Genomic DNA, 12874 nt, shown 5'->3' on the forward strand with positions numbered 1-12874 from the left:
TGTTGAATCTGACCATGATTCTGCTGATAAACAGATCAGCTAGATATGTGGTTCGTGGCAGGATAATGCACATTTTGGGTCTCTTCTCTCCTGGTCTTCACAAGCTTACAGTAGTCTACCTAATGTGAAATAATTGCAGTAAGGAAGATTTTGTGGTTAAAGCATCAGAATAGAGCTCAAGCTACTCAAGTTTCATTCATGGTTTTGCCAGTCTTCCTGTGTGACATTTAAAATAGGATTTGCTGCTTAAACATTGTTTCTTAGAGCACCTCAGCTGGAGAGTGCTATATGTATGTGGCCTCTAGATGCTACTCTGTAAGAGCAGAGGTTTCCTATATGTCCTGTCTGCCACATCTTTTAGACACATGAATGGGCTAAAAATGACTCTAGGTCCCCATGTTTGTGCAACTGAGTTTTAACTTTGGGGTCCCTATTTCTCATTTTTTTTTCAGGTGTTGAATGGGGACAGCAGTACTTCTCTGTCCATTAAAATGAAATGCTGTTGGGGTAGGGACTGTCTTTTCTGTGCATTTGTTCAGCACCTTCAACCGTGAAGTCCCTGGACAATTACCTTTATAGAGATATTTGTAACTGATTCTGCAAAATAAATACAAGCACTTCTGAGAGATGCACAGAATTATAAAACGATTCTGTTGTTTTGTTCATTCTGCAGAATATGCCCTCAGGTAAACTGGTTTGCCAGCATTAGAGCAGACTTCTACCCAGGGAGAGGAAAATAAAAGAAGGCTTTAACATTAAAAACAGAAAAAAAAACCAAACAAACTGTAGTACGTTTTTCTGGATGAAATGAGAGTAACATGTTGATTTGTAGTTAAATTTCTCCACTCACTGAGTCTTCCATTTTGTGACTGATTTTTTTCAGCCTCCAAGGAAGTTTGGACTGATTTAGAATTTAAAACAGGGTCAAGGCAAGATTTTGTGCCTGTCTACACATCAAGTCCAGTTCTTGTTGAACCAGCTCTTAATGTTAAATGACCTATCTTTTCATGTTAACTTCTCCCTCCTAGTTAAATCCCGTGGGCTGGCCTTCCAGTGTGGAAGGCTGCCTTCTAATGTGTAGGAAACATTCAGAGTTCTACAATGTGCTAATAATTTAAAGTAATAAGCATTCAGGCATTAGCTTTATGCTTGGAGATGCTAAATCTGAGTGATGTCGCTCATTCATTTGACAAGTTCTACATGTTAAAATGATGGGGTAAAGAGAACATAAACTTAGAATACCAGACTACAGCTGGAAAATAAATAGAAGCTGTAAAAATGCAGATTAATGTTCAGGAATTTATTTTCTCTTGCTCTGTGAAGAAATAGGACCTTCACTCACCTCTTTAGCAGGAAGGAAAGTGAGTTGAACAACTGCACAAGCAGGTATAGTATTCATCTGCTCAAAATAATTATTGTGACTTTTGCAATGGTCTTAAAGAAGTTATTTTCATTAGATTTCTGAAAAAGTCCATAAATTAATCAATTTTAAAGTACCATTATTTTAATTACTGCAGCATAATTACTTAATACCACCCTGGGTCAGTTTGGTAGAGAACATTATTTCAGAAGCCCTTAAGCAGTTGCAAAAATATTTTAAATTAATCCTCCTTAAACCAATCAGTGTTGTTAAGGCTCTTGTATGCTTTAAGTGAATTAAGTTTCTTTTTTGTTTGTTTAAACATTTACCTTGCTGTATAAATTCCCCTTTCTGGATAAATATTTAATCTTTGACTTAAAGTTCCCCCTGTCTCACGCTTGTGGTCCAATCAGTCTAGTATTTTTTCTTCAATATTAGTTGTGCCACTCAAGGATGTCAAATGGTTTAAAGTAATCAGTTCTAATACAAGTTGCACACAGGCAGGGATTTCTTCCCATCCCCCTTGAGTTAGTGGTCTGTTGATACCTGAGGCTAAAGGGGTTATATTTTATGCTGAAAGTTGCAGGTGACATCCTGAGCCACGTAAAGCCAACAGCAAAATCCTCATTGAGTTCTATTATCCTGGGATTAAGTGAGTGCATTGAAAATACCAAAAACTTTCTCTTAGTCCCATAGACATTCCAGTTATCTTTGTTAAGTATTTCATCTTTTGAGCATCTGTTATAACATTTATCAGGAAGAGAATGAAATTCTTGTCTTCTGTTACATCCAATAGCAAGGAAGTTCTATGCTTTCATTCTGATTTCTTTAGGGAAAATATTGGTATTCATTTTTAAACAGCTTTCTTCTGTGTTTCATTGATTTCCCTACTGTTTTGGAGAAATGAAAGTGTAAAAACATCCTTTTCCTCATTTTTATAGAGCTTTTAGGCCTTCCATGTTTGTTCTATAGAGTTGGCAATTTCAGTCTCTTCAATCTATGCGTGGATGTTTCCATTCTTATTTCTTTCAGAGTATCTTCTCTTTCCTCTGTGTTGAATGTATCATGATGAAAACAGACATGGGATTCCATGGCCTTTTCTTCCTGATGTAGCACATGTTTATTTTCCACACCATTAGTTGTGCTCAATGTTGGACCTCAGGTGCCATCCATAATAAAAGGAATATATATTGCAAGGATAAAGTCTTGCTGAAATATACACACCAAAAGAGAAGGCACCAAAAAGTTTGGATCTGGTCTTTATCTCCTTCCTGTACAGAGACGCATAAAGCTGAGCTTGACCCCTTCTGTTGTTCTACATTAGTCTAGAACTGCTGTGTAAAGCAAGCAGAAAATAATGTGAGAGTGATTTTTACATCATTTTTCTTTATTAAAAATTCTTATTATCTAATTAACTGAAAGGATTGTGGTAATTTGATAGAACACATTGCTTTGATGTCATAAAAGCAAAACAATAAAAAAACCCAAACATATAGGTATTTCTTAATATCATCTAATACATTTCTAACCCAGAATCTGAAGTAATCCAAAGACATTTATTTTTGATGAATAACAGAAGTTCAAAAGCTTTTTCTTAATTTATAAGATACATGACACAGAAATCTTCCTTGTGCTGCTTCAGTTATCTTTTATCTTGATTATGGTTGACGTTTTTAGGGTACAAGGCACTGTGGTTAGGAGGATAATTTTAAATTCTCTATGAGGTGCTGCAGTTTCATTCTGAATTATATGAGAGAGGGTTTCAAGTCAGAGCACTATATTATTTTTCCATTGCAGCTACTGGGTACCTCATGCAGCCTGGTTAGTGCAATGAAGCTTTGAAAGACAAACCAGTTGAAGACAGAAAACACTGCAATGTTTTGCAAAGAGAAAGGCAGGAACAGGTTGTCAAGTCACCTTCTTTATTTTTCCTGTAAATTAATTTAAAATTTAATACAGTACAAAATATTGCAAAACCTTCATTTGCTGGGAGGATTTGGGCAAGGGTTGTGTGGCTTAAATAACTCCACTTGATTGTGTGCCTGTTGCAGAAGAGCCCCCACCCAAGCATCCCCTTCACATTAGGCTCTTCGACACAGAGGTATTTGGGTCCAAAGTATCTTATTGTGCTTAGTCTTCCTGATTTTTATTTACATATAAGCTTCAACAACCATCCCATAACAAATTAGCTAACACATAGAATTCTTGGCATCCCTCATCTACTTACTAATGGCTCCTCTGCTTACTAAAAATCAAGATACCAAAAAAAAATGTAGTATCTTTCATAACATATTTTTTTGCTTTCAAAAATATTAATTGGATGCAGCTTTTCTTAGTTTAAAAGGAATAAAAGCAAGCTCCTGTTTCAGACAGACTTTGTACCTTTAGGTAAACTTGCTGCAACTGCTGCCAAAATTAAATTAGGATCTATACTTTCTTCTGGAATCTTTCCAGCTCATCTTTAGGTGCAACACATGCTGTAATAGGATGTGAAACAGAAGCTGAAAGCAAATCTTTTTTCCCAATTCTGTCTTTTCAGGAGTGTAACATGAGAAATTGCATCCTAGTATTGTCATAAAGATGCCTGATGTTTATTCCACTATCTTCGAGTGTATAAAAACCCATCTGTAAATGTCTACTATATTACATTAAGAGTTTGTCTTTCAGTCTAAATGGCTTTTTGATACCCTGTTCAATACATCTTTGTAGTCTGAATGGAGTTTAAAAATATTTTTAATACAAGAGCACTACTTTGAGCAAGATGCAGTTCACTTTGGGGCGAGGAGGGTCAGGAGTGTATCTGTGTCATTGATGACAGGACAAAGCATTTAACCAGATGATGAAGACTGGTGGCATAGTACAATATTTTTTTAAATGGCTGGCTAAAGTTTTGCTTGCTGATCAGATCTTAAACATCTAAATAACAGCCTGATTCTGAAAAACATTCTCATAGCAGTATATCTAATGACTTGCATTAAATTAGCTTTTTTTAAAAAAACAAACCAGGAGGTTTATTGAGAGTCTTACATTAGGCTCCTTTCCTGACAATGCTGAATTGAAATTTTTATGATTGGTAAGAATTTTATATTTATAAATTCTTCACCAAAACAGCACCAGCTGTGTGAACAGGGGTTTGCAGAGGCAGGCTCAGGTCCCCAGTGGCAATCCTTGGTGTGGGCCTGCCCTTGCCCTCCCAAGGAGCTGCAAGGTCCCATCACATTTTGATCATGTAATCGTTCAGCAACCTGATTCCACTAGATTTTTGCAGCAGGATAGGAGAGGTTTCCAAAGATGGGCAGGGGGTTATGGCAGCTGCATCCATGCTGGCAGGGAGGTAAGAGCCCATGGATGCCTTTGTCCCACCCACCCTGGTTCCTGTAGGAAGATGAGCTGGGGACAGGGCAGGGCAGGGCAGGAGGTCTAGCACACCCCTTTGGGTCTTTGGAGCATGTGCACCTGCTCCCCAGCCAGAACATCAATGTTCTTGTGCTTTGCTGGCCAATGTCCTGCAGTCACATAGACTGGCTATTATTCAATAGCACATGTTGTCTTGTTGAATCTGCATTAAAAACTGGATTCAAATTTATTTAATGAGGTGCCAGCTGTTGTTTAAGGAAGCAGGAGCAGATGGAAGAAGGCACAAAGCCATTTCCAGTAGCCAGTTCAATCAGCACATAACATCAACATCAGCTCTGCAAACAGCTACTGTGTCCCAGACTACTTTTTCAAAACCTTGAGCACTGGCATTCTTCATTTCATGCCCTCTAACTGCTCTGTTCAATTTCTGAAATGAAGACAGGAGTGAGAAAAATAAAGCTTGTCTCAAAGAACCAGGGCTTCAGGTTGTGTTAAATTAGCATCTTTCTGTTAGTTGATGGTATTGGAAGCAAGCTGTGGAAATCCTTTTTTGACAAAAGACTATAACAATGTGACATGTGATTTTGTACTGCCAATTATTATAAAAGCAAAATGCAACATTCTATGCTGGAGCCACTGCTTAATGCTTTTCTCTTTTTCTTTTTCCCTTCAAATCAGATATTTATCTTTGAGAATAACATCTATTACTGTGCCCATGTGGGGAAACAAGCCATCCGAGTGGTCTCCACAGGAAAGGAAGGTGTTATTTTCAATGGGCTCAGCGACTGGCTGTACGAAGGTAGGACGTGACATTTAGGGCAACAGTTAGTTATGAGTTTAAGTTACACTCTAGATTTACAGGACTGGCTGGAATTAGACATTCAGGATTGCATTTCTTGAGACTGGTGGACCACAGAGCTGAAAAATCTGCTATTCTAACAGTTGTCTGAAATGCTGGACTGGAAATAATGTGAAATGATGTAAGAATTCTGTTTTCAGGCTGGTTTTCTTTCTCTTAGTCCAAAGGTAATAAATCACCAAGTTTTAATGAACAGAACTGCTTCATTATTTAATGGCACCTGCAATCACTCATAGACGTGCCAGTTCTCAAATCACAAAAAGGGCAGAAATGTGGAGGGAAAAGGGGGATTATTTTAAAGGACGAAGCGATTAAATGATTTTTCTTGATTGGTTGTTTTGCACAGCACTAGGTGGGCCCTGGAAGATGCCCAGATCTTGCTACCTAAATATTTTCTAAAAATCAACAGGTCCTCACAGTAATTGGCTTCTTCCCCTTGAAAATTGGCCTGATGGGGTAAAGAGTCATTGCTGGAGCACTGATTCACTTTGGTCCTTTCAGCTGGCAAATGGTCTTTTGGGTGTCTGTGAACAGCTGCTTGCAAAATAATCTCACCTGCTCAGCAGCTTAGGAAGTGATCCCAGCTATCCCCAGATCTTTTGGGGGATGTTATAGGCTCTTAGGATAATACTTTATCAGAATTAAAATATATTTAAATAACACATGCGTGTATTTTTATATCACATGTACCCAACCTTCATTCCCCTTCTTGTTGCTAGCTAATGCTGCCAGTAGTTTATTTTAACAAGAATCCTAGTTTTGTGACCTGGCAGTGTCTTTTTTTTTGACACAGTTTCCCTTTAAAATCACGCTTCCTCTTGCAGGTCCCAGCACAGTCCCAAGCTTTTCTTAAGTCTACAGAAAGAATTGTCCACATACATCTATTAACTGCACCCTGCTGGCTGCTCTCAGTTTTCTTGAGGCTTAATGGAACAAAATAGGTTGCAAAATGCCATTCACCATTAATTGGCATAAAAATATGAAGCACTCCTTAAATTACTCTATATCACAGCTAAGCTGGGACTGTTGGACTCTAAAATGAGGAAATTAAAATAGATTATTTAATTTTCTGCTGTCAGAGAAGCTTGTCCCATAAATTGGTGTACAAGCTCATCAAAAACATGATTGGAAAATCTTATAGCAGTATTTCCTTTGATATTGAAATGTGTGTTCACACTCTAACCACAGAATATTTGCAAGTTAATCTCCTCCTTGTGGAGCACTTTGTAACCAGAGGAGCGACTGAAAAATTACAAAATGCAATTTTCTTTACTGTTTCTTTTTTAATTAATTGGTTGCTGAAGCTGTGGGCAGGCCTGTTGACTCTGGAGGTCAAATGAACATATTAGTACTTGTATTTAGCTGATAAACGTAATTTAGTATGTAAGGTCTTCTCACAGAGTCTTGCACCCAGCACCATGCTGACAGGAGTTTGTCAAGCCAGTGACCAGCAAGCCTGTGATGACACTGGTGTTTTGCTGACACATGTTTTTATTCAATTATGGGATTGCTCAGGCAATTTCTTGGCTGACATTGACTTTCAGGTTTGTCCTTTATAATGAACTTTCTTGTGAACTTAATGTGCTGGGATAAGAAATGAATCTATGATCGAATACAGTCTGGATATACCAAGCCAGGTAACCTCTCTGAGCAGCACGTACAGAGCAGGACCACTGAACCCACTCTTCACAGGGAGTACATTGTGCAGAAATCTGGATAGAATATCCCTTTGGAAATGTCATTTTGTGCTCAAGTACAGTTTATAGCAAAATTAAAAGTTTGCTTGCTTCATAAGCAAGGCATGGAAGGACCCAAAGGAAAACCTGAGATATAAATGTTCCCAAGTGAATCCAAGAATCCAATGCCCAATCCAGAGCTGGGCTATGTAAGCTGAACTACTTCTCCCACACTGCACCACTTGTGCAGTTTTCATGGAGGTACACCTGGGCCTGAAGTCAGGACTGAGGATTTGTGGCAAATACTTGAACAAGCTGTAGGACCACAGGATCGGATGGGTCTGCAGTGTTCAGATGTCAGCTCTTCGAATGCATTGATGGATGGAGGGAATCCTAGAAGAACTGGAGTATTGCATGGTAGTAAATGGGTAAGAACAACTGGAAGATGGATGACAGTCCCCGTCAGAGTCCATGGGCATTCAGGCATCATCAGTGAGGCTGCTGACATGTTGCCCTTGCAGCAGCTGGGATGCTCTGCCGGCACACAGTTACCAGCACCTTTGTTTCTCCAAATTCTTTCCTCTTCTTGGGTGCCTTTTCTTCAGTGCCATCAACTGAAACAAACTTTTAAATCCAAACTCATCTGACTGGAATTGCTTGATATCTCAGCAAGGATGGAAATTTACCACCCCAGGGCTATTTTCCCTCCTCCCTTATTCCCACTGACGTTTGCAGACGTGTCTTCCCCACCTCCCAAACAGAGCTGGGTGGGATGCTCAACCCCACGTTTGTTTGCACTGCCACTGTCTCAGCAAGCTACTGGGATGAACACTGAGCATATGTAGAAATCTCATTCCATCTGTGCAGCCATCACCAGCAGATAGTCTGCAAAGGAGTTGTGAGAAATGCTGAAACAGGATCACAGAGTTGGTGCTCTCCTCTTCCCCCGCATGCTCTTTTTGTTGATGAAGTTCACCACCTCCAGTAGCATCAGCCAACCTCCCTGCAGCGCCCGCTGAGGTACTGTCACAGCTCACCACCTGCTTCTCACTTTCCCTAAATGCAGCAAACGAACAAACAAACAAACAAACAAAACAATCTTGGTGTTTTCTGTTTGAAGAAGCCAATAGTTAAGGTCTATCATTGTAAGCGGCAAGAGCACATCAACAAAAATTGCCCACACCCCTTCTGAGAGGTGTCTGCAAAGTGCCCCGTGCAGGTGGCAGTCCCAGCAGTGACACCAGCTGGGGCATCTCCTGACTCTTGGGATGAATGGTAGACACAGAGAGAACACTTTTCTTCATAACATTATTGCTTCTGTCACGACAGAATAGATGCACTGTACTATTAATCACAGGTTTTTACTTAGTCCGGAAGCAGAGCAGATCCAGAGCAGATTTGACAGGCTTTTTGCTGTGGAAAAATGCAGAAGTTCATTTCAATTCAAGTTAAGTTAAGCTCTGCTTTTGTAAATCTGCCAATGGGGAAAAAATTTCTTCAAGGTATTTATGCTGATCTGTAGACTTTTGATAATATAGTGAAAAACATTTCATCAATCAGAACTTAATCTACTTAGTGCATTTAGCTGGAAGGTTGTAGATTGATACATAGGTTACTGTAACATGAAAGCATAGATTAAACATAGCTTTTATTACTAAAATAAGCATTGACAATCTTTTCATAGTCTGACTTAACATTTTCAGAGCTGTGCCTGATAGGTGCTTGTACTAAAATGGAGTGATATCCTATAAAAGAGAGTTTAAATTTCTACAGTTGAAACCAGCTAACCATTTAAATGCATAGCACCAGGAAAGTGGTTTATATTTCAGTTTGCACTTTGATTGCTGTTGGTTTGAGAATCTGTTTTAGCAACAATAAGGCTTAAAGATATTTTCAAAACAAGTGGTGGTATAGCATAAATTACATCCAAAGTGATAGGATAAGTGTATTTATATGTTTTTATGTATATAGTACTTTAATATAAGTAATATATATTTTAACAAGTAAAACACAGGTTAAATTAATTTCATTTAAGCACTTTGTTATGACACTCTTCAACAGAAATTAATTCTGTCATGATGTAATTAAAGTATCTTCATTTGCTACCAGGCACTTGGCAAGACTGTTCAGATGTTGTGAGACAGGGTGGCAGCAAGGGGCTCTGCCAGAGATCATCTCTGTGGTCCTGCTAAGTGACAAAGAGAAGGTTGTGGTGTCCCTGTGTAGGAGTTTGGAAGCTCACTTGGTTTGGGATTTTGTGGTGCTGAATTCTGGGGGATAGGGCAGGAGGACCTCCCTACATGCTGCATGCTGCTGCCAGACCAGGGACACCCCAGCAGGGTAACTCAGGGTACTTTTACCTGGCTCTGCTGAGCAGGATAGGGACCTTTCCTGGGCTGCACTGCATTAAAATCCTGATGTGACCTCCTTTGAGCAAGTCTCTGCAGATAGAGGTGCTTGACTTCTGGAGAGCTATTTATCTTCTTTGCATGCTGCTAAGCACATGCTTGGCAATCATGGGGGAGCAGGATGCAACATGGTGGTGTGTGCTCCTGTCACTGGTGGAGGGATTGTCACCTCTGGATGGGCCTATCCCACCCACAGAGTGTGAATCTGAGGGTTTTCCTTGTGCTTTGCTTCACGTGTCCTCAGATGTAAGAGTAGTGCGTCAGAATCTATCTTGTGACTTAGTCTGCAAGATATTTTGGGGGGGGGTGTTAGAGACTTTAGTTACGAAAGGAGTAATTGCACATGAGTTACTCCCTCGTTTCATGTCACTGCCAGAGTGATCAGAAAGGTTTGTCCTGTGAGTCTCTAAAGGATCATCTCAAAGTGAGCATCGCATTCCAGACTTAGTCCTGACACGGTGGTTGTGACATCTCATCTAGACATCTCCTCACCCTCACGCCAGCAAGAATCACATCTGGCAGCCAGGCAGGAGCCCCAGCTCTTATGGCATGCATCTGTAATGCAATATGTGATAGATGTGTCTGCCATTTAAAATAAATACTGGGTTGAGCTTAACATCCAGGCGTGCTGCTATGCTTTCTTTTTGGCTAGGGAGCCAGAGGAGTGAAAAGAGACTCTTTCTCAGCGATGTCTCGTACCTTTATTAATCTTCATTCTGCCTGCATTTACGTTATCACCAACTGATCCTCTTCTGCGACTTCGCAGTGACACCTGGTGGGAGAGGCCAGGATGTCATCGTCATTAAGACAATGGACTGCGGAATTTTTTGCTGCAAGATCTAGTAAAGGCTCCCAATTCCCCCTCACATGCATTTTCCTGAAACTCTCCCTGAGTTTATGGGAACTACACATCCAAAGCTACTGGCTGATTCATGCTAATAGTTGTTCTGTTCCTTTTCTAGGGTTTATAAAGAGAGGAAAGAGAACACAGTAATAAAGAAAAATCTTCCTTAATTGAATCAGCATCTCGCAAAAATCAGAGGGTATATTTAGAACATGTATGGCTGGTCTCCAAGGTGCAATGCCTGGTAGCAGCTGCCAGGTCAAAAAGAAGTTATTCTGAGCAGTATTTCAAGCTAGTGAAATAGATATATTTCTTAAGTTTAGAAGTATTAATCATGGGATTCTGCAAGTGGCCTTACGACGGGGAAAATGCTAGATAATTCTGCTGAAACAGTGCCTTACCTAATCTGTCTGTGTGTTCAATTTTTCATTGTATAATATGAGAACACTGGACTTCTGCTTGGAAACAGGGCCTTTGATGATCAAATTATACCTGAATTTTGAAAGGGACATTTATAATTATGCTGAAAGCAAGTAACTGCTAAAACTCCTGTTCAGTGTCACTGGAGAAGATTAGATACCCTCATATTTCACAGTGTAGGACTAACCTTTCCCAGTAACTAGTAGCTCCAAGATCTGGTGGAGGAGGATGAGAGGAAGAATTAGGCTGAGTCATCACTGAATTTCTTAAGGTACTCATGTTGATCTTCCTATAAACCAAGTCCTTCTCCTCAGGGCTGCCCTCTATCCGTTCTCCACCCAACCTCTATTTGTGCTTGGGATTGCCCTGACCCATGTGCAGGACCTTGCACTTGGCCTCGTTGAACTTCATGAGGTTGGCATGGGCCCACCTCTAATGGGATAAATTTGCAGTTTTACACATCTCCTATGAGCTAAAAGGATGAGGAAGGGGTGGGTAGGAAAACACTTGTACTGGCAAATGTCCTCATATAGTGCCGCAAAAACACCCTAAGTCTAAAAATCACATTTGTCCTCAGGTATGTGCTGATGTTATTCAGGGCTTTTGAGGAATTCACATGGAATTTGTTCCTTCATTTCTGTGTCTGTTCAGCAAAAGTAGCAAAGCCAGTGTGGTGCTTCAGTGATATTGTCACCATAATAAAATAGAAAGCATTCCTCTGTTTTGCAGATTGGACATCATTGAGTATTGCCCATTCAGTACATGCAGCTGTTGTGCAGCACTTGGGGCTTTACAGTTCCCAGTTAGCCATTATTTAGCTGCCTATTGAAAAAGTAGGTGTCTATTTTTCCTTTATTTGCATGTTCATTTATACTGAACATGTGTAAAATTTGGCCATTTCAGTTGTAGTCAAAATAAGAATGAAGAGCAGCTCTTTGACTCAGACATGTATTTGAAGTGGATATTTGCACTGTAAATAGCTCTGTGGCAAGGAGGATCGACTAGATGCAGCATTATTTTGCCTTATCCACTTTAAAGCAGAGGAAAAAAGACAGCCTTTCATTTCACCTGGTCATTTCATGAGTGGTTTGGTAGAAATTCCTTCAGCTTCCTCCTTTGGCGGAGGTTCCCCTGTCACAGGGAGGTTCACAGTATGGATTGCATACTTGGGAACAGGCTCCTGGCCCTTCTCAGTTGGCTAAGGTCAAGGAAAATTGAACCATTTACAATGCACATTGTGAATGCCTGCCTAGAAATCAGCAAGCTCCTGAAAACTTAAAAATGTACTGTTATCTGGACTGACTTCAAAGTCCAGCACCGCACCACAATAAACCTTGCCAGCTCTAGCCCAGTATTTAACCTTCCCTTTCTGCAGAAGGTTGTTTGGAAGGGGCTGCCAGCCAAACCCAACACCTGTCATCCTCTAATTTTTGGATCATTATTCAGGCTTCTGGATAGCTTTTGGAAGGAAAACAGACTGTTATTTATCGTGGTCAGTGACCTCCTTGGGGTGGTGGAAGGAAGCCAGATGTCCATCCTGATGTTGCTGGTCAGGAAGTGCCTGCCTGTAATCTACATCAAGAGCTGTTCAGCAAGTGAGCTTGTTGGTGTTTGCACTGAAGCTTGCAGTCTTCTCTTACAGAGGTTCTGTTTAAAAGGACATTTCTTCAGGAAGAGCTCTGAGCCTCAATGCTTCTCTTGGCATCATGCTTGGAGGCAGGACCTCAATGCTAGCTCAGCTCAGGCTGATAAGGGAAAAGAAAAATCTCCTTTCTAGAATTAAGTGCTGTGCTTCCAAGTATAATAACAGCCTGGTCACAGTCAGAAGAAAGATTTTAAATAAGTCTGAACTGTTTTGTAATATTTTAGCTAGTCCCTTGTAGTTCCATGCAGTCTCTTGCAATTACTTCTTTGCTGGTTGACATTGTTTCTTTGTTAGATGAAATCATC

At 40.1% G+C, this 12874-nt stretch overlaps 1 protein-coding gene across 4 annotated transcripts in view; it reads left to right on the top strand.

The window, feature by feature from the left end:
• DPP6 (dipeptidyl peptidase like 6) overlaps window positions 1–12874 on the top strand; it is a 560172-nt gene that overhangs the window by 466180 nt on the left and 81118 nt on the right. For all 4 annotated transcript variants that reach the window (XM_051611181.1, XM_051611183.1, XM_051611180.1 and 1 more), the window contains exon 8: window positions 5396–5516. In XM_051611181.1, the coding sequence (XP_051467141.1) occupies window positions 5396–5516 (121 nt within the window). The remainder of the gene's footprint in view (window positions 1–5395; window positions 5517–12874) is intronic.

This window comes from Apus apus, chromosome 2 (assembly GCF_020740795.1).
Source record: "Apus apus isolate bApuApu2 chromosome 2, bApuApu2.pri.cur, whole genome shotgun sequence".
Lineage (NCBI taxonomy): Eukaryota > Metazoa > Chordata > Aves > Apodiformes > Apodidae > Apus > Apus apus.